This window comes from Prionailurus viverrinus, chromosome D3 (assembly GCF_022837055.1).
Source record: "Prionailurus viverrinus isolate Anna chromosome D3, UM_Priviv_1.0, whole genome shotgun sequence".
Taxonomy (NCBI): domain Eukaryota; kingdom Metazoa; phylum Chordata; class Mammalia; order Carnivora; family Felidae; genus Prionailurus; species Prionailurus viverrinus.
The window spans coordinates 45,704,662-45,732,278 of NC_062572.1; the positions used below are offsets into that span (position 1 = coordinate 45,704,662).

The 27,617-nt window shown below is 38.8% G+C and overlaps 2 protein-coding genes across 7 annotated transcripts in view; one reads left to right on the forward strand and one right to left on the reverse strand.

Annotated features, from left to right (window-relative positions):
• The window catches only part of ESCO1 (establishment of sister chromatid cohesion N-acetyltransferase 1), a 74,964-nt gene extending 69,070 nt beyond the window's left edge, over nt 1–5,894 (reverse strand). For 3 of the 5 annotated variants that reach the window (XM_047827112.1, XM_047827110.1, XM_047827111.1), the window contains exon 1: nt 5,763–5,892. The gene's annotated coding sequence lies outside the window, so the exon portion shown is untranslated. Of the gene's footprint in view, nt 1–5,534; nt 5,655–5,762 lie in introns of those variants that run through there. The other 2 variants (XR_007145701.1, XM_047827113.1) reach the window with 2 other exon arrangements.
• A 5,803-nt stretch (nt 5,895–11,697) lies between these two features.
• Nucleotides 11,698–24,277, forward strand: SNRPD1 (small nuclear ribonucleoprotein D1 polypeptide). 2 transcript variants are annotated; one of them, XM_047828398.1, is made up of 4 exons: nt 11,698–11,837; nt 18,442–18,518; nt 20,747–20,938; nt 24,104–24,277. In XM_047828398.1, the coding sequence occupies exons 1-4, from the start codon at nt 11,824–11,826 to the stop codon at nt 24,178–24,180; spliced, it is 360 nt and encodes a 119-aa protein (XP_047684354.1). In that variant the 5' UTR covers nt 11,698–11,823; the 3' UTR covers nt 24,181–24,277. The 2 variants fall into 2 exon arrangements, with proteins under 2 accessions (XP_047684354.1, XP_047684355.1); XM_047828399.1 differs by lacking the exon at nt 11,698–11,837 and adding an exon at nt 11,970–12,144.
• The last annotated feature ends 3,340 nt before the right edge of the window (nt 24,278–27,617 follow it).

Consider the following 27,617-nt stretch of genomic DNA (forward strand, 5'->3'; position numbering starts at 1 on the left):
ACAGGTATAAAAGCTGCATAGCTACATATAATTTTCTAAGAAAGAGATAAATGAATGTCATGTACCACTGTACTAACAGACAAAACACAATACACATTAAAACATCAACAGCAGTAAAAGTTGGGAGATGAAAGGGTACACAAAGAATGAATACTTTCACATTTTACTTATATATTTATGCAATCTTTGAATCTTTCGTATCAGAAATGAACACACTTTATTAGCTGTGAAGTAAAAAACTATATACTGTTTATATTGATGTAAAATATACTGGGAAAGCTCAAAAGTGAATCTGAATACACCTATGCAATAACTTGTACCCATTCTTAGTATTTTTCTTAATAGTCAAAAAGTGGACACAATCTAAATGTTCATCAACTGACGAATGGATAAACAAAATGTGGTATACACATATAATAGGCGGTATTTAGTTATAAAGTACTGATAACATGTAATAGACTGTATTTAGCTATAAAGTACTGATACAAGCTACATGGATTAACCTTAACATTATGCTAAGTAAAAGAAGGTAGTTTATATGATTCAATTTATATGAAATGTCCAAAACAGACAAATCTATAAAAACAGATACACTGGTGGTAGTAAGGGGCTAGGAAGGAAATGAGGAGTGACATAATAGTACAGGCATTTTGGGGGGATGATAAAAATATTGTAAAATTAGACAGTGGCAATGGTTGTACAACTCTGTTAATATAGCATCTCCATAAAGCTGTACCAAAAAGTGAACATGAAATGATATGGATTTTAATATGCATCAAATATTTAAAGTAAGCCTAAATTTGTCTTGAAAATTATCTATTTTTTGTTTTTTTTTTTTTTAATTTTTTTTTTCAACATTTATTTATTTTTGGGACAGAGAGAGACAGAGCATGAACGGGGGAGGGGCAGAGAGAGAGGGAGACACAGAATCGGAAGCAGGCTCCAGGCTCCGAGCCATCAGCCCAGAGCCTGACGCGGGGCTCGAACTCACGGACCGCGAGATCGTGACCTGGCTGAAGTCGGACGCTTAACCGACTGCGCCACCCAGGCGCCCCTATCTATTTTTGTTTTTGAAAAAAGCCTCACTTAGTGACTTCGCTTAGTGACAACAAACTTTCAAATATTAATCGAACTGATTTAACAAAATAAACTTCAAACTTTCACAATAACAAAATTATCTTCTTAAAATTCCTAATATTTGTTTTATTCAATAACTGAATTTTCTGAGTGAAAATATTCTAAAACTTTATATATTTAAAAAAAATTTTTTTTTGATGTTTATTTATTTTTAAGTGACAGAGTGCAAGTGGGAGAGGGGCAGGGAAAGGTAGACACAGAATCCAAAGCAGGCTCCAGGCTCTGAGCTGTCAGCACAGAGCCCCAAGTGGGGTTCAAACTTACCAACCGCAAGATCATGACCCCGGCCAAAGTTGGACGCCTAACCGACTGAGCCACCCAGGCGCCCCTAAAACTTTATATTTTAAATATATACAGTGACAGATGCTAGAGCTAGGCATATTCCCTAACCTCAAATACCTTGGAGGAAAATTATTTAAGCAGTACATACCTGGAACTATATATGTGACTCTTTTGGGGGGAAGGAGGGGGAAGAGAGAGCACAAGTGAGCCAGGGGCAGAGAGTGAGAGAGAATTCCACAAGGGAGGGGGGTGGCGGGGGGGGGGGGGGGAGGAGAGAAGCAGGGCTTGTTTCTTGGTTTGTGGTTTGGTTTGTGGTTTGTTTGGTTTTTTTTTTTCATCCGAAGCGGGGCTCAAGCTCACACACCATGAGATCATGACCTGAACCAAAGTCAGATGCTTAATGATTAAGCCACTGGGTCATGAGTACAAGTCCCACATTGGGACCTAAAGCTTACTTCGATCAATCAATCAATCAATCAATAATAAAAGATTAAAAAAATAAAATAGATAGCACTTGGCTAAGTTGGTAAAGCATGTGATTCTTGATCTCTAGGTCATTAGTTCAAGCCCCAAATTGGGACCTAGAGCTTACAAAAAAACATAAAATAAAATGGAATTATATCTGCATTATAAAGAATAACATTTATCAGAAAAACTATACTATCTATAGGAAAAAAAAAGTTAATTATATTTGCCTTTCTCTTTTTTTTTTTTTTTTCAACGTTTATTTATTTTTGGGACAGAGACAGAGCATGAACGGGGGAGGGGCAGAGAGAGAGGGAGACACAGAATCAGAAACAGGCTCCAGGCTCTGAGCCATCAGCCCAGAGCCCGACGCGGGGCTCGAACTCCCGGACCGCGAGATCGTGACCTGGCTGAAGTCGGACGCTTAACCGACTGCGCCACCCAGGCGCCCCTATTTGCCTTTCTCTTAACCATCAATAAAGATGATACAAAAGCAACATTTCCTAATATAAAGTCCTTAGAATAATTGGCACATCATAAGCACTTGTTAAATATCAGCTATAATAATAACTATAAGAATATTACTGATACAATAATATTTCCTATAAAAAAGAAAACATTTACCTTAGTTACTCCTGGTTTCACTTAACTGCTGGACAATTTCATTTCCATATTATCATTATCCCTTTCAACTTTAACAACTACATTAATTCTAAACTATTCAATTATTTACACTAAAGCAGTTCTCAAGGTGGGACCATGGGGATTCCAGGGATCCTTTCAGGAGATTCGTTAGCTCCAAATCATTCTTGAGTAAAAGATCAACTCAAAGTGCAAAACAGACCGATGAATTTTAACACAACGTTGTACAAAAAGTATATAGAAATGGTTTCAGATTCTACGTTGCAGCTAACCTTTAAGAAATTACCACTTGTTTAAAAAAAAATATTACTATTTGTTGAGTTTTGTTATAGAATCAAAGAATATCACAATTATCTGAAAAGATTACTAAAGCACTCCTCCCAACATATTGATGTGAAACTGAATTTTCTTCATATACTTCAACCAGAACATATAACTGAATGCAAAGCTGATGGGAGAATCTAGCTGTCTTCTATTAGGCCAAACATTGAGGAGATTTACAAAAATGTAAAAGAGTTGCCATTCTTTCACTAATGTTTTTTGCTTTATAACTAAAATTTAAGTTGAAAAAAATTGTTTTGGAAAATGGTTGTTTTTCAAAATTAAAAAATGTTATTTATATTAGCCTGTAATTTATCAGTTATTTTAATGAATATATTAACTTAAAATACAATAATTATCAATATAAACAAAAGCTATTTGAAATCCTACATAATTTTTAAGAGTGTAAAGGGATCCTAACCAAAAACTCTGAAAACCACTTCATTAAAGTAATACTTAATATCCCACTTTTATTTATATTGAGTCTTCATCGCTATGAATCCCCCATATGCAGCCATAAATGTTTAAAGTAAGCTGAAGAGAACAGAGGACATAAATCTTGCTTTCTTCAGATGTACTGTAACACAATTAAGCATAAGATACAGCCCCCTCAAAAAAAGAAAGGATGGCCAAGTTAACTGAATGATCCGTTTACCAAAAGTAACTAAAGTAGTATAATACAGTTGTAATACACAACTTACACAGAAATAGAGCCAAAGAACTTCAACTGTGCCGAGAAAAGGATGCACAGAAAAATTGGGGCTGCAGAAGGGGTAATATAGTTCTTAAGTCAATTACTTATAACAACAATTTTACTGGAGTTGATTTCAAACTACCATCTGAATTCTGATCACCTTCAATAAGAACTCTGTATGTAACATAAATTTGCCAAAAGAAGTCATGAAAACGTATTTACTTATTTAATAGTCCATTCTTTTGAATTGTGCAATGCCAGCTACCTTCATTATTACAATAAATACAATCAACTTGTGGGGTGACTGGGTGGCTCAGTTAGACTGGGTTTCGGTACATCTTGGTTTGGTGATCTCATGGTTCCGTGTTTTGAGCCTAGCATGGGGCTCTACCTCTGCCTATTCCCCCACCCCTCTCTCAAAATGAATAGTTTAAAAAATATTTTTAAAAAATACAATCAATTTGTTCTATAATATAAATACCAAGCTAAAAAACTCTATCCAGCAATTGGGGGGGAGGGGGGATAAAGGCATTCGTTAATTAGGGCCCTTTTCCCTTTCTTCTGGAAGCATAATTTATCAATTTAAATGCCTAGTACAAAACCTTGTATGAGGCTGATGTTAAAAAAATTATTGTTCACTACAGAATTTTCACACTGTTCAATGAGAAATGACAGCAAAATTTTCCTTGGCCAGGAATGAGTAAGGTGGGCAGAAGCTTCGTCCTAAGAAGGGTACTTCTGAAGTCATACATCTAACCTAGGGGGGCATACACTTCATTCAGCCTGAAAGGGAGAAGTGTCTGTTAGAGTTTTCTCGTTTCTAGGCCTGAATTTGCAGCTTCCAAATTAACCGCTTTTCAAGCACTTTTCATCCTACTCTAATATCTAATTCCCTAGTAAGAATTTTTAAGTTTTTCAAATTAAAAACAGTTCCATTGTGGTAGATGCCCTATGTAACGCAGAAACTAAGGACCTAATACAAAGGTTGAATATAGTACAGTCCACTGCAACAAGAAGGTTTTAAATTGAAATCCGTGTTTTATCAGCTTTTTAAAAATTAAAGAGGAAAAAACAAAACCCACCCACATCTTACTATTCCACCAAGTAGTACTCTTTTATTGGTTTTTGCAAAGGCTATTTATTAAAATATCATGTGATAATACTATTTAAATACTGGGTGCTGCAATTACTTCCTGCTGTATAAGAATACCATTTCAATTCTAAAGGATACAAAGAACAAAGTTCACAGTACCTCTCAAATCACAACGATTTAATTCCTTCCTCTCCCGGAAAATACAGTACCTGCAGCAGGGTTTTCAGAACTCAACATTTAGAGGTGGGGGATGGGAAGAGGTTGGGAGTGTAGGAGTGGGAGAGTTCTCTCATTTTTGGCGTTGCTATTCTACTCTGCCTGAGTAAAACAAACCCCCGTTGTAAATAATCTTATGAACAGTGACAAAAATAGAGGACCCAATTCCCTTCTGCTCGCATCTATCCCTACAAACTTCACTATGGCCCTCAACGCACCCATTTCTACTCCAGAACAGCCCTACCTGTGTCCAGACCCTCATGTCCAACCCAAATTACTCTGTGACCTTGGACCCAGGCCACTGCTCCCCTCCAAGATCCCCACATCACAGCCTGCAGAGGCCTTAAGGTTCAGGTCGGGTCAACGGGCAGTGGCGAAGGCAGCGGAGCAAGCTGCAGGAACCGCAAATCCGCGATGGCTGGTGAGGCTGGCTCGGGAAAAACGCCGGGAAGGAAAGACGCCAGGGGCGGGGACGAGGCCGGGGGCTACATGCCGGCCAGCGGCGACACCGCCCCAGTAGTCTTAATGGAAGCCCTCGAGGCTCCGGAAGCCCTCGCGGCCGCCTTGGGAGCCCTGACCTGACCCGGTCCTCGGTCATGGCCCCTTATTACCTCTGACCGCCTACCAAGAAGCAGCAGGTGATGAGTCGACTGGGCAGCCGAGACGCGCAGGTTGATTGCCTACCTCAGGCGACAGTGACTCTGAGCCGCCCACTCCCTCCCAGCGGCTCCAGGAGCCCGGAACAGAGAAGTAGCAAGAAGCGTACGATGCAAAACGACACAGAATGTGGGACAAGGGGGGGAGAGGGGGGGGGAAGGATCGTCCAGCCTCTCCGGAGAGGCTGGCAAAAGGGACGTGAGGACGCGGGCGGCACGACAGTAGGCGGCGGGGACAGTCGGAAAGCTAGCGTACCTTCCTCACTCCTGGCCGAGGGTCCAATGCCAGCCAGCGAATCGCCTCACATCCGGGTATCAGGAGACAGCCGCTTCTGCCGCGACCGCCGCCTCTCCCGCGGCGCAGATACGCCAAACTTCCGGCGACGACGACGACGCCTCGCCCGTCAGATGGGAGTTACCTGTGACCGTCTGAGGCGCGCTTGCGCAACGCTCCTCTTCAGCCGTAACAGGCTCAGCTGACGTGCCCAGAGAGGAAGATGGCCGCCACGCTCGCTGCGTGTCACGCAGTTTTTTACCCCGGCCGGGACCGCTGGGCGTCGGGGAAAAGCAAGGCAGCGTTCACCCTCAGCGCAGGCGCGGTGGGAGGCCTCGCGTGCACGTACCGCGGGTGGGCGCCTCGCCGGGAAGGGGCGGCGCCCCCAGGCGGCAGCTTCTGGCCCTTCCCGGGGAGGTCTCTTGGAATAAAGCCACTCACGCCCTCAGCGGTGGTAGTTTGTCTTGGTAATGCGTCGCCGCCGAACCCTCGGTGGGTTGTGGGAACTGCTCTCTGCGACCTTCAAATACCTTTAATCTTCGATATGGGGCAATGTAAAGAAAAAAAAACCGGAAGGCAGTTGACCCTTCTCCTTCCTTACCCCACACTGCACTCCAGCGCTTCCAAAAAATCCAGGGCTTCATGTTGTCTTTGCACAGTTTCTTTCTTGTGTGCGGGCGCGCAAGAGTCGACTAGAAATTGTAGAACGTTCCACTAGATTTAGTCATGGTGGGTGTTCAGACAAAACTGTGGCTCTTCCAAGCCTCTAAAGCTAGAGCCTAGGTTTCTATCACTAGGATTCGTGGTTCCCACAATCCTTTTGAACACACTTAACTGTGCTGATTTTATTTGCAGAACTGTGAGGTTGGGTAAAATCGGTACTCATGCTTTTGAGAATCTGAAGACATGATCACACGTGGGTTCTCCCCGACCTGCTTTTTTGGAACTTAATAAAACCAAATGTGCTCTAAGTTTGTAAAGCCTGGTGTCAAGACTGATTTTCTGACAATACATTTTCCATAAAACTTTATTGAGCTACTTGTCAGTTTCGTCTGGAAAGAGTCTGTGGTTTAAAAACCACAACCAGATGTATTGATGGGTGAGGCCATTGTCCACATCACCATACCTTGTTACTTGGGAACACAATGTTACATTAATGGCATATGTCAAATGGCTTTAATAAGGGGGTGACTCAGGAGTAAACTGCCAACCTGATTGAAGTGGTTTATGTACCAGGCTATCTCACCTATATCTGCCTTCACCTTTAGATTGTGAGACATCTAAACCACTTTATTTTCAGTAACTCAAATTCTGCCATATTTACAAGTTTCCTTTCCCACAAAACAGGCCTCTGCTTCTGAGGAATCTATTCCACTCTATTTGTTGAACTGGTCACCATCAGAAGCATAGGAATCCTTACAAATGTCACGCCATGTGAACTCATATGTATCTATTTCAATATATAAGTAAATCATATTTGATGTATAATTCATGTCTGCCATTTTCTAGATTTTCTCTTCTAAAACCAAATATAGTCAGCTTCTTAAATATGCCATGAAAGTATAAAATAGTTTCTTTTATAACACCATATTATACACATCAAAGTTGCTAAGAGACTAGATCTTAATAATTCTCACCACAAAAAGCAAATAATTATGAGACATGATAGAGGAGTCAGCTAAGATGGTAACCATAATTGCAATCTATAAACATATCTAATCAACTCACTGTATACCTTTTTTCTGGTTCGTTTATTTTTGAGAAAATGAGAGAGCATGAGCAGGGGAGAGGCAGAGAGAGAGGGAGACACAGAATCTGAAGCAGGCTCCAGGCTCTGAGCTGTCAGCACAGAGCCCAACGCAGGGCTTGAACCTACAAACTGCAAGATCATGACCCGAGCTAAAGTCAGATGCTTGATAGACTGACCCACCCAGATGCCCCAGGTTATATGATTTCATGTCCATTATATACCAATAAAAATGTTTAAAAAATTGTTTTATGGGAAAAATAAACTTTCTTGAGCACCATTCTTTATCATTTTTTAAAGGTATTTATTTTGAGAGAGAGAGAGAGAGAGAATCCCAGGCAGGCCCTGTTCTGTCAGCGCAGAGCCCATTGCAAGGCTTGAACCCACGAACCATGAAATCATGACCTGAGCTGAAGTCCAGCACTTAACCAACTAAACCACCCAGGCACCCCTCTTTACCATTTTAAAAGATATCTCACTTCTGATTCATTAATGCCAGAGGTCTCAATTTGTAGTTAAATTCTTAATTATTCTGTAATGTCATTTTTGACAAAATTTGTCTTGCTTTCTATCAATGGTTTTCATTGAAAGCAGTCTGTCTATGAACTTTGGAATTTGGTTTATTTAATTTGGTTATCTACTAAAAGAAATCATAATGAACTGAATAAATTATCTTGCTTGACTGAGCTTTCAAAAATTACAGAAACTCACAGCAAACTGATCCCAGTAAAAAGACGGGCCTCCATTCCTGAGAGCTCCTGAGAAAGTTCTGGGGGAGAACTCTTATTAATTCACATTTTGCCATGTACACATGCTGAAAACACATGCTGTGGCCTAGATAATGCATCTTGGTGCTCAACATTATGGTTCTGTAAATTGTGAAGGTCTTTTGCACAATCCTTACACCAAGAACTACAAGCCCCTCCTTGTAAATTCTCTTGAGAAACTCAAAATTGTGAATGTAATCTAGAATTGTTTAAATTGTTTTCTTTTCTAATTCCAAATTGCAGAATGTACTTTTCTGCATGAGGATAGCTACTTCTAAAAACCAATAACGGGGGCACCTGGGTGGCTCAGTTGGTTGAGCGTCCGACTTTGGCTCAGGTCATGATCTCATGGTTCATGGGTTCAAGCCCTGTGTCGGGCTCTGTGCTGACAGGTCAGAGCCTGGAACCTGCTACGGATTCTGTGTCTCCCAGTCTCTCTCCCTCTCACCTGTTTGTGCTCACACTCTCTCTCTCTCTCAAAGGTAAATAAACATTAAAAAAATGTTTTTAAACTAATAATGAAGCAGTTGCATTGTTCCACACATCATATTTTCACTTCCTTGTTCCTTTTCTTGTGACCAATCTAAATGCCTATAACCTGTAAAACTTCTGCTAACTCACAGAAGACGAGTAGTCTCACTTTCAGACTGATCCTTCTGCTAGCAGCAAATAAAGCCTTTTTCTTTATTAGTCCACTCTTGTTGACTTTATTTCAAGACTCTTGACATTTTGAGAGAGTTACTAGGAGAGAGTCAAAATTCTAAGCAACTTCAATCTAGAAAACAAAAACAAAGAAAAAGTCTAGTTGATTTGGTATAAATTAACTGATAATGGCATTTCAATGTGCCATTTTCTGGGAAACTCACTACTTACACATACAAGTAATAATGCTGGCCCCACATACTTGAGAAGGAATGAGTAAGTATTAGCCAAATTAAAGAACTAAATTACAAAAGTCTGGAGAGGAGAGTGAGCTTGATGAGTTTCAAGAACTCAAACATTCCAATACTATTGAGGGGAAAAGAGATTAAAAGGTAGGCAGAGCCAAAGTAGGAAGGAACTTGAGGATAACAGGGAGGAGTACCCTGTGCTCAATACTTAGGTATACTGTAATGAGCAATACACGCAGGGTCTCCTTCCTCATGCAGCATACATTCTAATGGAGAAGACAATTATTTCACAAATATTTATTGAGGGCATGTTCTGTAAAAGTCACTATTCAAGATGCTGGGTATGCAGAAATTAACAGAACAGATACAAATTCCTGCCTTCAGATAGTATATTTTCAAGTTAGTTAATAAATAGGTAAATAACAATTAAATGCAAAGAAGGAAATAAATATGGTAATAAACAGGGCAGCAGTATCTAACAAACTTTCTGTGCTGATGGAAATGCCCTAGATCTGCGCTGTCCCAAAGTGTAGCCATAGCCACAAATGCCTTGAGTGAAATGTGAGTATTGGAACTGAGGAACTTACTTTGTAATTTTATTTACTTTTAATTTGAATAGCCACATTTAGGCATTTTTTTTTAATCCATGGGCTTTTTAATATGGGTCATGAGTTTTGATTTTTTTTTTTAACTCTCTCCTAAGACTGATTCTTCACTTGGTTCTACTGCCTGTCCATTCACATCCAAAAGGATAGAGTATTCCCTGCAAAGGTCTGACTGGATCAGCCTGCATTCCAAGGCCACTGTGGACAAGTAATATAATGTGATGACTGACATAAGGGTAGAGTCAGCTTCCTTGGGAATACATAGATCATCAGGAGATTATTAGGAACTGGTGGGAAGACAGAGGGATAGATATTGAGCAGGCAACACACAAATGAACAATAACAGTCTTGCTACTCATATGATGGTCCATAAACTAGGGGCATCTTCATCAACTGAAGGCTGAACTGAACTGAAGGCTTTTAGAAATATGGAATTTCAGCCCCCAAACCAATTGAATTAGAATTTTCTCTGTTTTTAATATTTGTTTTTGAGAGAGGAGACAGAGAGAATGTGAGTGGGGAGGAGCAGAGAGAGAAGGGGACAGAGAATCCAAAGCAGGCTCTGTACTGACAGCAGAGAGCCTGATGCAGGGCTTGAACTCATGAACCGTGAAATCATGACCTGAGCCAAAGTCGCACATTTTACCTACTGAGCCACCCAGGTGCCTCCAGAATTTTCATTCTAAAGTTTCCTCAGGTGTGTCCTATGCACCTAAAAGTTTGATGACCATTGCCTTACAACATCCAAGAGTTCTGATAATCAGGGATGAAGATCAGGCTGGAGATATAAATTACAGCCATGGTTTTAGAGATCACCTAGGCTAAAGGACAAAGTATCCATATGAAGAGTACATGGAGGGTAAGCCCTGATACACTCCAGCATGCAATGGCTCAGTAGAGAAAGAGGCAGCTGAGACCTAGAAAGTGTAACTAGTGGCATAGAAGTAAAACCAGGTGAGCTTAGCATCCTGAAAATCTGGAGAGGAGCGTGTATTCGTGTTAAATACAGCTGAAATACTGAGTAAGATGAAGATAGAGGTTTGTCTTGGAGGTTTTTGATGACTTTTAGAAAAGCAATTTCAGTGAGTTTGAAGAGTGAAATAGAGGTGATAAAACAAGTGTAGACAGTTCATTCAAGAAGTTTTTATGTGAAAGAAATCTGACAGTAGTTGGAGCTGCATCAGAGGAGAATTTTGTTTTAAGATAAATTTGTATGCTTATAAAAAAAAATCCCATAGAGAGAGAAATTGATAATTTAAGTTTGGAGATAATTGAAGGAGTGAAATTCTTGAGAAAGTGAGACATGGGATCCAGACTACAATGGAGAGGAATTTGCCTTGGAAAGGAGCAACAATACTTCTGTCCTTCTAACTGGAAGAAGAGCTGAAGGATGGCTTCTGGTTTTCTCACAGTAGGAAATATTAGCAGAAAGTGATTTGAGAGCCTATAAAAGGTTTCAGAGGGAAAGAAGACAGAAGGTATGAAACAGTTTATGAGCTTATTAGAAAATCTCTCCACAGTGTAGGGTATCTTTGTGATCAGAATTTAAAGTAAAAACAATCAGTTAATCTGTATAATTTCCTTCAGGTACATTAAGTAGTGCAGAGGTTCCTGGTGTTGAAGAAGAATTAGCGTAATTCTTGAGCTTTCTCAGAAATTTCCTTTGTTCACGAGTGTATTTAGTGTTGCATAGTACACGGCTTCCGGCCGTGGCAAAAGGCGCACTAACTAGATTTGATATCCTCAAATCCACCTCTTACTGGAAATTTCCTCCTGTACCAGGTCTAAACGCCCTCAGCAGTCGCAAGACACACCCCCAGCCGCCAGAGGCCGCAGTGGCGTTCCGCGCGGCCGGAAGGGAATTCGGTCCAGCGCGGCCCGGCGTTTCCGCTTTGCGTTCACATCGCTTCTCGCGCTCTTTACGTCGGTACCCAGGGAGTAGGCGTTTCCGGCCATTCATACTCCTAGGCTTTTTGGACTTGGGTGGTCGCGTTTTGTGCGCTATCCGACCGAAAGAGTGCCGGCACCGCTAGGATGAAGCTTGTAAGGTGAGGAGGTGACCCAGCCGGGTCGGGGCTGTGACCATTTGAGCCGGGAGCGGCAGGCCGGGCTGCCTAATTACGGAAGGCGCGAAAGCCGCGTGCGCGCGCGGCCTGGTAACGGCCTCCCGCGCCTGCTGCTCCCGCCCGATCTTGACCGCGCCGCCGCGGGCGCTAGGCCTGGGCTTCAGACTGAATTGCGTGCGGATCCCGTGTATCTTTCGAGAGGTGGCCGTAAAGGCCTGGCGGTTTCGTCCCATCTAGTGTCTAAGAGGTCTTAAAGGTGCAGCGCCAGGCTTACAAGCTCTTATTTTCGGTTAGTTGAAGATTTTCATTTCATTAGAATTTCTGCTCTTAGTCTAGGTTACTTTTTCTGGTCCCTCTCTGCCTGCAGGAACCGCAAATATAACTAAGTGTTCGCTCTCTGAGAACGTGGGAGACACAAAAATTTTATGCGTTGAGTTAAATTAATGAACTTTAAAAAAGTACCTAGAAGCTGCAGGACTATCTGGAAATAATGAAACTCATTTCCGAAATGTCTTAAATCAGTGTTGGACTTCTGATTTCATTACTTTTTTCTAGTTTGTTTTTGATAACTTTTTCGATTTAAGGTTACTCAACTAAGATTTTCTTTCAAGATAGTTCTTTAATTCAGGGGAAAAAAATCTCCCAACTTCAGGCAGAATCATTTTCCATATTTGTGGCTGATTTATGCAGGTAATCGCCATTCTGTTTTATTTCTGTGTTTAAACTTGATCGGTTAGTTGAGCCTATTGGTTTACTGATTTGAGGAATTCATTATAAACTGCTTGGAAAGAGATTTGGTTTTGGTGTTTTTCCCTGAGGCAGAGGGCCTGGAACATAGAGAACGTTTCTGATTAAGTTAGCAGTTACAAGTGTAACAGCTCGTCAGTCCCTTGTCTGAATCAAGGTTTGTCAATTGCGATCAGTTACTGGGCACCTGTTACAGTGCACTGGTAATGGATTTTTTTTTTTTTTAATGTTTTAAAGGCAGAATGCTTGCCTTTTTGGAACTTTATGTTTTGTGAAGACAGACAAGTAGATAATTTCTAGTATGGTTGAAATAACATATAAAACCTGAATATGTATTTCGAGTGGAGTTTATAGAGAGAAGGCATTTAAGGTTAACTTTTAGTCTATTTTTGTTTGAATTTAGCTTTGGAGAAAAACACCCCAGAATTTAAAATATATTTTCACAATTTGTCGATAACTGTCAGTCTGAATCTATTTATAGTTAATTTTTGTGTAATGCTCTTTGGAATCAGTTTATCTCATTTAAAGTTATTGTGGGTTGTGACAGTTTCCTGAAAAATTTAAAAGCTGTACTGAATCTTATTCTGTGTATTAGACTGTAGAAGTAAAATGTCTTCTTACTGGAGAGTGTATTTTGTGCCAAGAAAATGAGTAGTTGTTTAACTGGTTTGCATTTTCAGTTGACTTATTTCTGTACAGGGGTTGGTGGCACCTTACTGTCACCTTAACCAAAAATCTGGGTGTTGTCTTTTGATATCTTTCCCTCTTAATAAACTGATAAGTTGACAGGTTTTCACAATTTTACCTACCTCCTAAAAGTAGCTCTTGTTACCCAATTTTCTTTGGTTTTTAAAATTCTGATAGTGGATTTGGATACCAAAGGATACTGTATCAATTGGATATTTAAGTTTCTGTAAGTAAAAAGAATTCAGATAGTGAAGGATTCGTCAGAAAATAATTCAAATCTGTTTGGTTCCTGGGCTGGGATAACTATTTTTCCTGCCACAATACCTTCACTACCATTCCAGTCACACCACTAAGCCATAAAGGCTCTTTTTTTTCCACCCAAGATTTTTTATTTTACCTCTTGAGGTAACTGTCTCATGCTATGAAATACAGTATATATTTGCCAATTTAAAAAAATTTGCACACCTCTGTAACCCAAACCCCTGTTGAGATATGGAACATTACCAAAACTTCATTTCCCTCAAGCCCTTCCCAGTCAGTCTTGTGTTCTCATAACCCCCCTGGCAATCAGTTTTTTCTACCATTGCTTAGTTTTGGTTTCAGTAGAATTTCATATATGTATTTGGAATTATGCAGTATGCATTCTTGTGTAAAATGTCTTACGCAGCATATTTTTGAGATTCATCCACGTTGTGGCTTGTATCAGTAATTTGTTTAATTTTATTAGTAGATAAGTTCATTGTATGTTTAAAAGTTACATGTTTTGGGGGCGCCCGGCTGGCTCAGTTGATCTTGAGGTTGTAAACGTGAGCCCCCACGTTAGGTGTTTGCTTAATCTTAGAAATTTAAAACTTACATGTGTATTTTCTTTAAAATTGCTTTGAACATTCTTGTGCAAGTCTTTTTTCATTTTGGGCGGTGGATATTTAGGAGTGGAGTTGCTGGATCATAGCATCGTGTATACTTTAGTTCTATAGGAAGATGCCAGATCATTTTCACAAGCGGTTGTATACCATTTTACACACCCACCAACAGTATATTAGAATTCCAATTGCTCCGCACCCTTAACAATATTTGTAGTCAGTTTAATTTTAGCCATTTCATTGCTTGTGTAGTAGTGTCTTATTATGGTTTTAATTTGCATTTTCTTTTCTTTTTTTAAAAAAGCCTTTTAAATTTATTTATTTTGAGAAAGAGAGAGCGAGAGTGTGGGGGGGGGGCTGGGGGTGGGGGAGGGGTAGAGAGAGAGAATCCCAAGCACTGTCCGTTGCAGGGCCCCATGTGGGGCTCAAACTTACAAACCATGAGATGATGACCTGAGCCTAAGCTTAACTGACTGAGCCACCCAGGCTCCTCTTGCATTTTCCTAATGCCTAATGATGTTGAACACTTTTTCACCTGCTTATTGACTGTTCATGTATCTTTGTGAAGTGTTTCATTTTAATTGTGTTGTTTTATTATTGAGTTGTAGGAATTTTCTTTATATAACCTGCATACTAGTTCTTTGTCAGGTATAACTATTCCCAGTTTGACTTGCTTGTTCATTTCCTTAATGTCTTTTGTGAGTAGTAGTTTATTTTGAGGAAGTTTTAATTTACCAGCTTTTCTTTTTATGGTGATTATCTGTGTACTGTCAAGAAATTTTTTTGCCTACCCTCAAACCATAAAGTTATTCTCCTATGTTTTCCTCTTAAAGCTTTATGATTTTACTTTTATGTTTAGGCCTGTGATCTGTCATGAATTAATTTTGGTAAGTGGAATGAATTAGGGGTCCAGGTTTGTTTTTTTCAATATAGATTTCCAATTATTCTATATTCTTAGGGAATGTAAATCCCTATTACCATAGATTGTATCATTTGTTGGAAAGGTTTTCCTTTGCCCATTGGAGTGCTTTGACAGTCCCATTGGCACCTTTGTAGAAGATTATTTTATATATACATATATATTTGTATACGTATATAGTATATGTTTAGTATATAAATATAAAGAGAGCAAGTGGGGGAGAGGGACAGCGGGGGAGAGAGAGAAAGAATGTTAAGCAGGCTCCACACTGAACCTGTGGTGATCCCTGCAACCCTGGGATCATGACCTCAGCCAAAATCAAGAGTCGGATGCTTAACCGACTGAGCCAACCAGGTCCCCCAAAATTAACTATATAAATGTGGGTCCATTCCTGGACTCTATTCTGTTTCATTGATGTATTTGTTTTTCCTGTGTCTTGATAACTGTAATTTTAACCTATGTACTGCTCTAGCCACCTAAATTGTCTTCCAGTGTGAATATGACCCTGGTGGTACTCCATTGATGAAAATTCTCAAGTAGCTCTTTAACAGCTTGGGCTCCGCATGAAAGGAAATTACCTACCTCTTACCTACTCATTTTCTGGGACTTAACATTCCATTGGTAGTGTAGCTGTAATTTCTCTGTGCATTGTGCTATTTCTTATTCCCAAATCTTTGCTCTGGTTTCTTTTTGCTGCATGTTTCCAACTTTTCAGACTTCTTACTAGAAGTCCACTAAGTTCTGACTCCCTCCTATCCATGCTACATTATGTTCCTGGTAAAAGCCTGTGCCTACATCCATTACATTTTAAATTTAGTTACCTTTAAAATAAAATATCTTTTATGTGTCTGTCCTTTCTATTAGAGTTTGAGCTCCTTGGAGGCCTAGTCCTACTCATTTTTAATCCTCATTGCCATGCACAGGGACTACCAGATAACATATAATGATAAATATTATTTAAAAAACATCCTTGGACTTGTTAAAATGTATTTTGGTTCCTTCAGAAGCCATTTTGCTTACTTTGGTTTTCCTTTTACTTCCTTCCATATGGTAGATTGTTTGATTACTAAAAGGTTTTACTTTTACTTTAATACTACTTTCAAAAATGATTTGGACTTCTCTAAAAGTTAAATATTACTGAGTGGGACAATTAATTATTATTTTTTTAATTATGTAAACTCTGTGTCCAACATGAGGCTCAAACTCATGACCCGGAGATCAAGAGTTCCTTGTTCTGCCTACTGAGCCAGCCAGGTGCCCCAAAATAAAAGATTTTTTGAAAACCAAAGTTTGACCATGGAAAGAAACTATTAGATGAAATTCTAGGCTAATATAGTTATAAGTGATTATTGTAGAGGTAAATTAAAGAATTCTTACCCAGTGAAATAAAGCATTAACAATTTATTGAGAGAGACTTTCTTTCCTTGACAGCAAATATGAGAAGTATTCAACATAATGGATCTTTATACAAGTCAGATTAACTTTTTAAAATTTGAGACTTAATATGTCGCAATCCAAGTATCCCCCCCTTTTCCATGGCTGGCAGTGCCACTAAAAAAGTGGTATTTTAAGATTGTCTTCTTTTTTAGTCATTGAAACATTTCAGCGAACTGTTGATTTAGTGCCCATGACCACCCAGGATTAGGTGTAAAGGTCTTGATCCCTACCCTAAGCAGTAGTCTAATGGGGGAGAAAAATAGGTGATCCTACATGTACCATTCAGTGTGATACTATGATAGGGTGTACAAAGTCTATATTATAGATTAGAAATTTTGAATGTGGACATGATTGGATCATAGTGAAGGATTATTGTTCATCATCCTGCATGTGATTGTGGTATTATGATTATGTAGGAGAATGTCCTCATTAGAAAATTCATGATGAAGACGATATGAAAGTGTAAGTTGTGTGGAGACATACCCACATAAATGGGAACATTTTATTTATTTTTAATGTTTATTTAGAGAGAGAGTGTGAGCAGGGGAGGGGCAGAGAGAGAGAGAGTCAGTCCCAAGCAGGCTCCATCCTGTGAGCACAGAGCCTGACATGGGGCTCAGTCTTATGAAACGCAAGATCATGACTTGAGCCAAGAATAAGGTAGATTTCTACCTCATGCTGCATGGAAAAGAGATTAATTCCAGGTAGATGAAAACTCAAAATAGAAAAGTAGAAGAAATAAGACTTTTTACAGTCTTGGGGAGGGAATATACTCTTACACAGATTAATACCGGAGGAATATTCAGAAATTTAACAATATAAAAATGAAAACCACAAACAAAACACGAATGGCTGTGGCAAACTGGTAGAAAATAAAAAAACTTTTGACGTAATTGAACATGTGTGAATAATGTGAATAGGTAATTCATAGAAGAAATGCAAATTCCCCATCTTCATGAAAAGATGTTTAATCTCACAAATAATAAGGAAAAACACATTGTCTTTTTTTCCCTGTAGAAGTGACAAAAATTTAGAAGATCGGTTACTGTTAGTGTTGCTAAGGATTTGCATAAATGGATTTGTGATTTCTAAATGTCTTTAAACTGCTAAATGAACTACAAGGTATAGAAGTCAATAAAGTTATGGCTCAGTTTGCATAAAAACATTTCATCTGTATGCTTATGAATGAATGCTTAAAATGGTCTAAAGAATCTCCCCATATACATGGGGGGGTGGTTACAAAGGGAGACTTTTAGTGTTTATACATACAGGAAGCATGTAATTTTTTTTTACTATCATAATTTGTTTTTTCTTCCATTTTAGTGAGATAGTTGACGGATAATTCTATATAAGTTTTAAGGTATATAGCATAATGACTTGGCTTACATATATTGCCAAATGATTACCACAGTAAGTTTAGTTAACATACATCATCTGTTATGGACACCAAAAAAGAGGGGAAAAAAGGTTTTTTCCTTGTGATGAGAACTTTAGGATCTACTCTCTTAGCAGCTTTCAAATGTACCATGTAGCAGTGTTAACTATAGTCATGTTGTACCTCACATTCCTAATACTTAATTTACCTTATAACTGGAAGTTCGTACCTTTTTCACTACCTTCATATAATTTCTTGTTTTCAGTTTTTGTGAATTATAATGATTTTATGACCTGTATGCATGGCTTGGAGATAAAGCTGTATAATGGTTTAGACAATCAGAAATGTCCAAATAACAGTTTCTGGTATTACGTTCCTTCATAAATATTAAAGGTATAATTCAAGGAAAACTGAAGTTGTCATGCAGATTATTAATAGGAATTGGTGCAGGTAGCATCTACAGCAGATTTTGAACATCTAGAAATTTCATTCTTTCACTCAAAAGATTTTAAGGTGTTAAAGGTGAACATTTGTTGTTTTATTTCCACATTTTTACAGATTTTTGATGAAATTGAGTCATGAAACTGTAACCATTGAATTAAAGAATGGAACACAGGTCCATGGAACAATCACAGGTATGGATACAGGATGGCTTTTTATAACACTTTTTTCTACCTCTTCCACCTTTTAGACCAGTAAGTCCTTGAAGATAGAGGATGGGTTTTTCATGTTTGATTACCTTGGGTGAAAATATATATGGGAAATAGAGTATTTGGGAGTATTTACTTTTAGTTTTTTTCTTATGTGTCTAACTCTTTGCTTTAATAATATTGTATGCGTAGTTTTATATTTAAGGCTACTGTGATTCTTCACTCGTGGTGGATATTCACTCATGGTAGGTGGTCCCCCCAAGATTGCAAAACTTCAAAACAATTTCTGAGCTAAATGAATGAAAATGCTATCTTAGCATGTGATCCCAGTCTCTAAAATATTTAAACTGTAAGTTTATAAGTAATTTAATTTATTATTATTATGTTTTAGAGCACATAAGCAGGGGAGAGGAACAGAGAGAGAGAATCTTAAGCTCCACACTCAGCCTGGAGTCCAACATGGGGCTCCATCCCATGACCCTGGGTTCATGACCTGAGCCAGAACCAAGAGTCAGATGCTCAACTGAGCAAGCCACCCAGGAGCCCCTGTAAATTTTTAATGTGTAGATCCAGCATCTGAGTACACCAAGAGAAATATATGGTGTTAATTGGTGTTAATATGGTGATAATATTTGAATATACTCACATTTGCAACACGAATTGCTTTGAAAGGAAATTGGTACAGTATAAAGTTTCAATACCGTATGGTCTGTGACCATATCTGAGGAAGAGTAATTGCCATTCTTTTGAAACTCCGTAAGTAAGGATTTAGTTTGCTCTCTCCTGAACTCTGTATTAGATGTGGTGGAGGAAGGAGAGTATTCTTCCCACTTTTTAGGAACTCAAAATCTAGTGATGCTTGACACAAAAAAACATAAGGTTTGCCTAACATATATAGTAGGTACTTAATAAGCGATATCCCAGGTGGGGGAAGATTTTCAGCTCATAGGATGAGCAAAATTTACGAAAATCTGTTCTATTCCCCTCAGTAACACAAGTTACAGGTTATAAGTTTCTTGCATCCTATATGAATATGTGTTTTAGTCCTCATAATAAGGATATTGAGGATTAAGTTAAAACGTTTTAACACGCAGTTCCTAACACGTAGAAAGCGCTCATACATCTCATTTTTTCCTCTCCCTTGATGGATCAAGATCCCCAAGGAGATAGACTATCTCAAAAGTATATTAATTTTGGAAAAGAAGAGGATCTCTTCTTTTTCAAAAGAAGGAGGAAAAGATTAGTAGTAAAACTAATAAATTTGAGATGGATGTTGGGAAAGTTGAAAGAATTCATGTTTCTGGCCTAACTGCCTAGGGTCAGAAATTAACTAGATCTTGGGGTACCTGGGTGGCTGAGTCAGTTAGACATCCAACTCTTGATTTCAGCCCAGGTCATGATCTCACAGTTTGTGGGTTCGAGCCCTGCATCAAGCTATTCACTGACAGCGTGGAGCCTGCTTAGGATTCTGTCTCCCTCTTTGTCTCTACCCCTCCCTTGCTTGCTATCTGTCTCAAAAAAATAAACTCAATTTAATAAAAATTAACTAGATCTTTAGTTATCCCATTTGCTCAGCTATATTGGTAAAGGCTCCAGTAATTGGGTATTTCTACTATACTGCCATATATTCATTCTAGAAAATTGTTTTTATTTTATAAAATCTCAAACTGGAAACATAGGAAAATAGTTTGAAGCAGACCATGTAAAACCTGGGCAACTTGGTAATTAAAATACTAACAAAAACAGTAACGTTCCTTAAAAAAAAAAAAAAAGACGTGTTAAATTCATAGTAACAAAAAATACTGCAGTACAAATAGAACTTTGTATTTAAGAGAAGGATGAATCTAATGTGGAATGGGGTATAAGGAAGTTACGGAGACAGAGAACATGCAATAAACATTGCTCACCCTGAGATAAGAATACCTGGGCACAGTGAGAATGAGTCATGGATACCACTCGCATTCCTCCAGAGCTTGTTGCATTCACATCTGTGAGCATATCTAACCGTGCAAAACATTAATGTCCTGGGGATAATCTTTGAAGAAAGGATTTCTGGTTTATACTGACATTCACCCATTTACTAATTGTATTAAATTATATCTTAGAAATGTGCACTGTAGCAGAACAGATAGCACTCTGGTATTTACTGTGGCCTGATAGGTAAACTGGTTGCCTTTATTGTGCTAATAATTGCCCTCTTTTTCTCCCTCTAGGTGTAGATGTCAGCATGAATACACATCTTAAAGCAGTGAAAATGACTTTGAAGAATAGAGAACCAGTACAACTGGAAACACTGAGTATTCGAGGAAATAACATTCGATATTTTATTCTGCCAGACAGCTTACCTCTGGATACACTACTTGTGGATGTTGAACCGAAGGTGAAATCTAAGAAAAGGGAAGCTGGTAAGTTTGAAAGATTATAAATGTTTTTGTGAATGTGTATTTAACATTTGCAAACACCACAGATTTTTTTATTTTGTTTTGATTCCCTGTACTTGCTGTGCATGCATATAGTATTTATTATGGTTTCTGGTGTTGATACCAAAGACTGATGCTATTCTTCTTGTCCCTTTGCATATCCTAGTCCCCAACCCTTTACACACTTTGGAAGATTTGGAGATTTAACTCTCTATTCCTGTTGTTCTGAACTTTCTTAATGACTTGGCATAGGGTCTTTGCTTGCTCTCTGTATTGTTTCCTCCATTTTGTTGTTTTGGCTGTTTGGTGGACCCCTTCAATATGGGTATTCTTGCCTTTCAAGCTAAGAAATGGTATGTGTAGCTCTGATAAATGTCTTCTCTTTACTTACTGTTCTTTTTTCCTGGATTTTTTTTTTTTTTTTTTTTTTTTTAGTTTTTTTAATGTTTGTTTATTTTTGAGAGAGAGAGTGAGCAGTGGAGGGGCAGAGAGAGAGGGAGACACAGAATCTGAAGTAGGCTCCAGGCTCTGAGCTGTCAGCACAGAGCCCGATGTAGGGCTTGAACCCACCATCCACGAGATCATGACCTGAGCCAAAGTCAGACGCTTAACTGACTGAGTCACCCAGGAGCCCCTCTTTCTTCCTGGAATTCTTTTTTTTTTTTTTTTTTTTTTTTAATTTTTTTTTTTCAACGTTTATTTATTTTTGGGACAGAGAGAGACAGAGCATGAACGGGGGAGGGGCAGAGAGAGAGGGAGACACAGAATCGGAAACAGGCTCCAGGCTCCGAGCCATCAGCCCAGAGCCCGACGCGGGGCTCGAACTCACAGACCGCGAGATCGTGACCTGGCTGAAGTCGGACGCTTAACCGACTGCGCCACCCAGGCGCCCCATCTTCCTGGAATTCTTAATAATTGGGTCTTTTGAGTGATTGTCTAAGTCTTCTCTCTTATTTTTCTGTTTTTTCTATTTTTGACAGAGAGAGACAGAGCATGAGTGGGGGAGGGGCAGAGAGAGGGGGAGGCACAGAATCTGAAGCAGGCTCCAGGCTTTGAGCTGTGGGCACAGAGCCCAATGCAGGGCTCAAACTCACAGACCGTGAGATCATGACCTGAGCTGAAGTTGGTCGCTCAACCGACTGAGCCACCCAGGTGCCCCTCTTTTTTTAAGTTTTATTTTGTACTTGGCATTGTATTCTTGGGTTTCTCTTTATTTTTTTTATTTATTTTTTTAATTCCAGTGAATTAACATAACAATATTATATTAGTTTCAGGTGTGCAGTACAGTAATTCAGCAATTCCATATGTTGTCTTGTGGTCATCATGATGAGTGCATTCCTTAATCCCATCAGCTATTTCACTCATTCTCCCATCCCTCATTCCTTTGGTAACCACCTGTTTATTTTTGAGAGTTCGTCAAAGAGAATCCCAGGCAGGCTCCGCACTGTCAGTGCAGAGCCCAGTGAGGGGCTTGAACACACGAACCATGAGATCATGAGCGGAAGTCAGATGCTTAACAGACTGAGTCACCCAGGTGTCCCTGGCCATCTATTATTTAACAAGAACCCTGAAAAGACAAGTTCTGGGAAGGGAGGCTGGACTTCTGAATTGGTGGGTCTTACTATAGAGTGGCTCAAGAGTTAATTGACCTCTTCACTGAGGAGACCCAAAATTTCATCATCTAGAGTGGTTTCTGGAGCTTGTTTTTTTTTTTCATGAAAAGATTCCAGTCATCTACGGTGGGGGATATATGCCTGGTAGCCAGCATTATAGGAGCAAAGCAGGAGAAAGGGGCTGGGTGTTTTGTAGACCCTCACTTAATACAGGGTCTTGATTTTGAGACTTTTTTTGCCTTCCTCCCACACTAGGAAATACACTTTGTATCATTCATTTATATAACTGAAACAAAAATCTCAGAATTCCTGAATTCTAATACATGCAAAAACCCGTATGTTTCCTGTCCTCTTTTAGTTCAGAAAAATTTTAGGTTGCAGCCTATAGGTTGAAAAATGGTAAATTAATTCCTATTCCCTTCCCATCAGTTCTGTGCCTCTTGCTGTTATCCACTTTGCATATATTTTCAAATCTGAAGATTTCTGCTTCAATGTCTTTAGGTTTACTTTACCTTTTCTCTTCTATGTACCTGTCAGGGAAATAATCATTAGTTTTGCAAGGTGTGGAAGAGAAGACTTGCCAGTCTTCTTGCTCCACATGATTGTCAACCATTTTGTTTTCAGCCACCTGCCTCATCTCACCCTTGGCTTCTAAGGTCCTAGGTTTTCTAGGAGTTATTCTTCCTTTACTAAACATTTACAGTTCTTAGTCTACTTTCTGAAATGTTTCAACCACTGTATTCCCTCCCTCCATTTTTCTCTTTATGGGTATTTATTGTTTTTACTCCTTTCCTGTCATCAGTAGTATTTCAGAAGGAATTGGAGATAAATGTGCTTAATCTGCCTTGTTTTAACAGGAGTCCTAGACTTAACTCTGCTTCTTTGAATGATAAGGTTGGCAACAAGGGGTAGAAGTTTAGAGTGTGACTGACTAGAACTTCATGTCAGGATTTTTTTAGTATTCATCACTCTCTGAAGATTGAAAAAGTTCATTTGAGAAATGAGTTTTTTGTCACTATAATATTCAAGTAGGGTTAGGATGACCAGCCTACAGGAATATTGCTGTAAGGATTAAAGTACTTGGTTATGATTGGATCAAATGACTTAAGATTCTGGAGTCATAAGGTTGTTTGATATAACGTATTTTAGACTTTCTTGGCTTTGAATTTTGAACTTGGGTTCTATACAATAACAGAAAAGTCTGGCACATGGTGTTCATGTTCTTTTCCATTGATAGGATATCTCTTCCATCTTGTGTAAGGTTCAGATCATTTGGATTTTATTTTGTGAAGTTGAGACATGATAAAAAGAAAAATATTATAAACCTGGTGAATTTCTCATAGATCAAATGAAATAAAAATTACCTTTTCAGGCCAGCAGCTTTGGGTTCTGCATGATAATGTATTGGAAGGATGGCTGTGAGGTCATATTTGAGAGAAGCTGGGTTAAAGTTTTCTTTCCTCTAGATGTTGTTTGTGGTGGCCCAGGTAACATCATTGCAGAGAATTAACCTTGCTTTGTTTTTCTTTTTTCTTAGTTGCAGGAAGAGGCCGAGGCCGAGGAAGAGGAAGAGGACGTGGTCGGGGTAGAGGAAGAGGGGGTCCTAGGCGATAATGTCTCTCAAGATTACTATTTCAAAGTGATACGTGATTTGGAATATTTTTTGTACAGGCTTTGTTTATGTCAGTTTTTAATAAACATAAATGTAGGACACAGTTGTCTATTGACTGTCAAATTTTAATAGTTCATATAGATTCATGATATTTACATAGTAGAAGCTAAGCATTTCTACTAGGCAGTCACAGACTGATTTCATTCTTAGATCAGACTTTTAATTTTTGAACTAAAGTTTTTGTATGAATGTATGTAGAATATGTACCTATTTCACATGCACTGAATATGCATTTTATTGTTTTACTTTGACTCCATTCTGTAGAACCTGCCTACAAGTGAAATAATAAGTTCATTTTGGTACTTCAGAAATTAACGTTCTCTGGATTCAGTCTGAAATTGATTCCCCTTTCCTGAGTTTTACTTTATGAAGACTTCCAATTCAGGAGTCTTAGACTTATTTGTCTTCGTTAATGGGTTTTTGTTTTGTTTTAATCTCAATAGAATATAGTTTTACATTCTCTTGAGTTGAAACTGTAGATAACATTTACTAGATTATCAGTTGTGAGCAGTGTCAAAACCTGTTAATGTGAAATGTACCTGTTGGTGGCTCCTTTATCAAGTACTTTTACAAGTCCTTAACAAAAAGAAAGAGACCTACTTTATTTGACAACAAAATTGAATTTTTTCCAGTTGTTGCAATTGGTTAAGCTTAGAGAAAAATATGTCACAGTATATGCAGTTCCTTGTAGAGCTTCCTACCATTTGTTCACATGCTAAGGAAAACACCTGAGAATGGGGGGGGAGGGGACTAAATCTGTATTTACATTTAATCATGCACATGGGGTTTTGTTTTATTTTCTAAATGTGAAGGAAATTTTCTGCACAGATTTTCTAAAAAGAAGGTATAGGTCCCATTAGAGGGTTATTCACATTGAGGGAGAGAGAAGTGCATTTGTGTGTTTTGTGTGTGTCTCAGTGATTTTCCATCTTTGATCTGTGGTGCTCCTATTGAACCCCACATAGAGGGCAAGGGAGCCCAATGATACTGTATGGTGGAGAGCAGATTTTAAAGGGGCAGTCAGTGCAGACTTTGCACACATGAATAAACATGAGTTGACTCCTGCCCTCATGGAGCTTTAGGCTAAAAGGGAAGCAGAGTTAAATATCAGTAGGTAATTACAAATTGCAAATGCTCTGGTGATAGAGTACTTCACAAAACCTGGTCTGTTTTAAAAACAGTTTATATAGAAAGTTCATTTTGTTTTTAAGTCAAATGCCAAAGTAACAAAAGATTTTAAACTTTTTTTGTGGAAATATTAACATTTAGGTGTTTACGATATGAATCAATCAAAAAATATATAAATGTAAGACTAAAGTACAGTTGGTGTAGATTGAGTTTATTCCACTAGAGGTCATTGTTTCATTTTTATGTGAAAAGAAATTGAATAAAAAGCCGTTTGAACTGATTGCCATTATTAGCTATAAAGGAAGCACTGCAGTGAATAGAAAACAGACCAGACTGTGATACGCTTCCCTTGATCCTTTTCCCCAAGACAGTATATAGGATCTTAAGTGTTTCTGCATTTTGCACATAAATGGTCTCTTAAAGCTTAAGGTTTTATATGTGAAAGTTTTCTTTTTTTTAAAATTTTTTTTTCAACGTTTATTTATTTTTGGGACAGAGAGAAACAGAGCATGAACGGGGGAGGGGCAGAGAGAGGGAGACACAGAATTGGAAACAGGCTCCAGGCTCTGAGCCATCAGCCCAGAGCCTGACAAGGGGCTCAAACTCACGGACCGCGAGATCGTGACCTGGCTGAAGTCGGACGCTTAACCGACTGCGCCACCCAGGCGCCCCAATGTGAAAGTTTTCTTAATGAAATATATTACGAGTTTAGAAAACCATAAATGAAATAATAGAAAATTAAATTTCATAGCATGTTTTAATCTATTATGATTATGTTGGGTTATGCAGGATCGCTCAGTGTTTTGAAATGTATTGATAACAGGGGTGCCTGGGTGGCTCAGTCCATAGAGTGTCTGGCTCATGACTTCGGCTCAGATCATGGTCCCAGGGTCATGGGACTGAGCCCCTCATCCCTGCCTGGGATTCTCTCTCTCCCTCTACCCATTTCCCCCCCCCCCCTTAAAAAAGAGAAATGTATCAATATAGACAGCAAACAAAATCCACATAATTCTCTATAACAGATATCAGAATAATATTTAACAGCAGTTGTTCCTGAAAACAAACTAAAAGATAATTCTTTAACATGATGAAGAAATTCTTAAGTCAACAGCAGAAATTTTCCAGAGATACTCCAATTAAAATAGCAACAGAAAAGAATGTCTGGGGGTGCCTGGGTGGCTCAGTTGGGCGTTCAACTTTTGACTTTGACTCCGGTTCTCCTGGTTCGTGGTATTGAGCCCCATGTCTGGCTCCTCACTGACAGCATGGAGCCTGCTTGGGATTCTCTCTCTGCCCCTCCCATTTGCTCATGCTCTCTCTCTCTCTTTCTCTTTCTGTGTGTGTCTCAAAATAAAAACTTTATAAGGGGAAAAAAAAAGGATGCCTGATACTGGTCCTTGTTATGTAATGTGAAAATTCTCATGGGAATGAATATTTACTAGTTTCTGTCTAGGAACATGGTAGTGTGCTATTTTTCTGAACACGTTTTTCAGTAAAGGTTTAAAGTTTTATTTCATATATCATGGATAAAGTTAGTATGTTAGTGATTCATTTTAGAAAAATAACATCAGAGTTTCTAGATGCAGTTGATTCTTATTACAGTAGTTCTGTTGTAATAAAGTTACGAAGAACTGAAATAGTGAATACTGACCATTGCTTCTAGGGAAAATGCAGGGCTAGGTTTCTATGTGACACATTTTCATGAAAGGATTAATACATAACCTTGGTTTATGTGTGTATCTAAGGACTCTGTATTTAATATATATTGTTTCCCTTACATTGAATTCATGACCAACAGCATCGTAACTCATGCCTGAAGAAAACTCTTCTAACACGTGTCCTCCAAAAGGCAAAACTCTATGTCTGATGTGGGGCTTCAACTCACAACCCCGAGATGTAGTTACATGCTATACCGACTGAGCCAGCTAGGGGCCCCACAGCCTTGTGCTTAGGAGACAAGAGTACTAACTTAGGGGCTTTTAAACAAAATTACAGAATAGAAAAAATGTGGCACTACACAGACCATGAAAAGGACATTTGTTTACAGTAAGAATTGAAACCAGGCAGAGTATTGCTTTGTTCACCCTCACCTGGGAACACTCATTTCAGGTGACAAAATGTTTTGCTGCTCTATGCATGTTCATGCATGACCAGGAAAGCACCATAAGTATTAATTTTGGAGTTACAAATAAATTTTAGCAAGTGACTTCCCCAATACAGAACCCGTGAATAATGAGGATTGACCATACTT

What these genes read in the sequence shown, in the direction of transcription:
- SNRPD1 (XM_047828398.1), top strand. An exon ending in GGTCCATGGAACAATCACAG is followed by an intron (nt 18,519 to 20,746) that starts GTATGGATACAG and finishes TTCTCCCTCTAG; the next exon opens with GTGTAGATGTCAGCATGAAT. An exon ending in ATCTAAGAAAAGGGAAGCTG is followed by an intron (nt 20,939 to 24,103) that starts GTAAGTTTGAAA and finishes CTTTTTTCTTAG; the next exon opens with TTGCAGGAAGAGGCCGAGGC.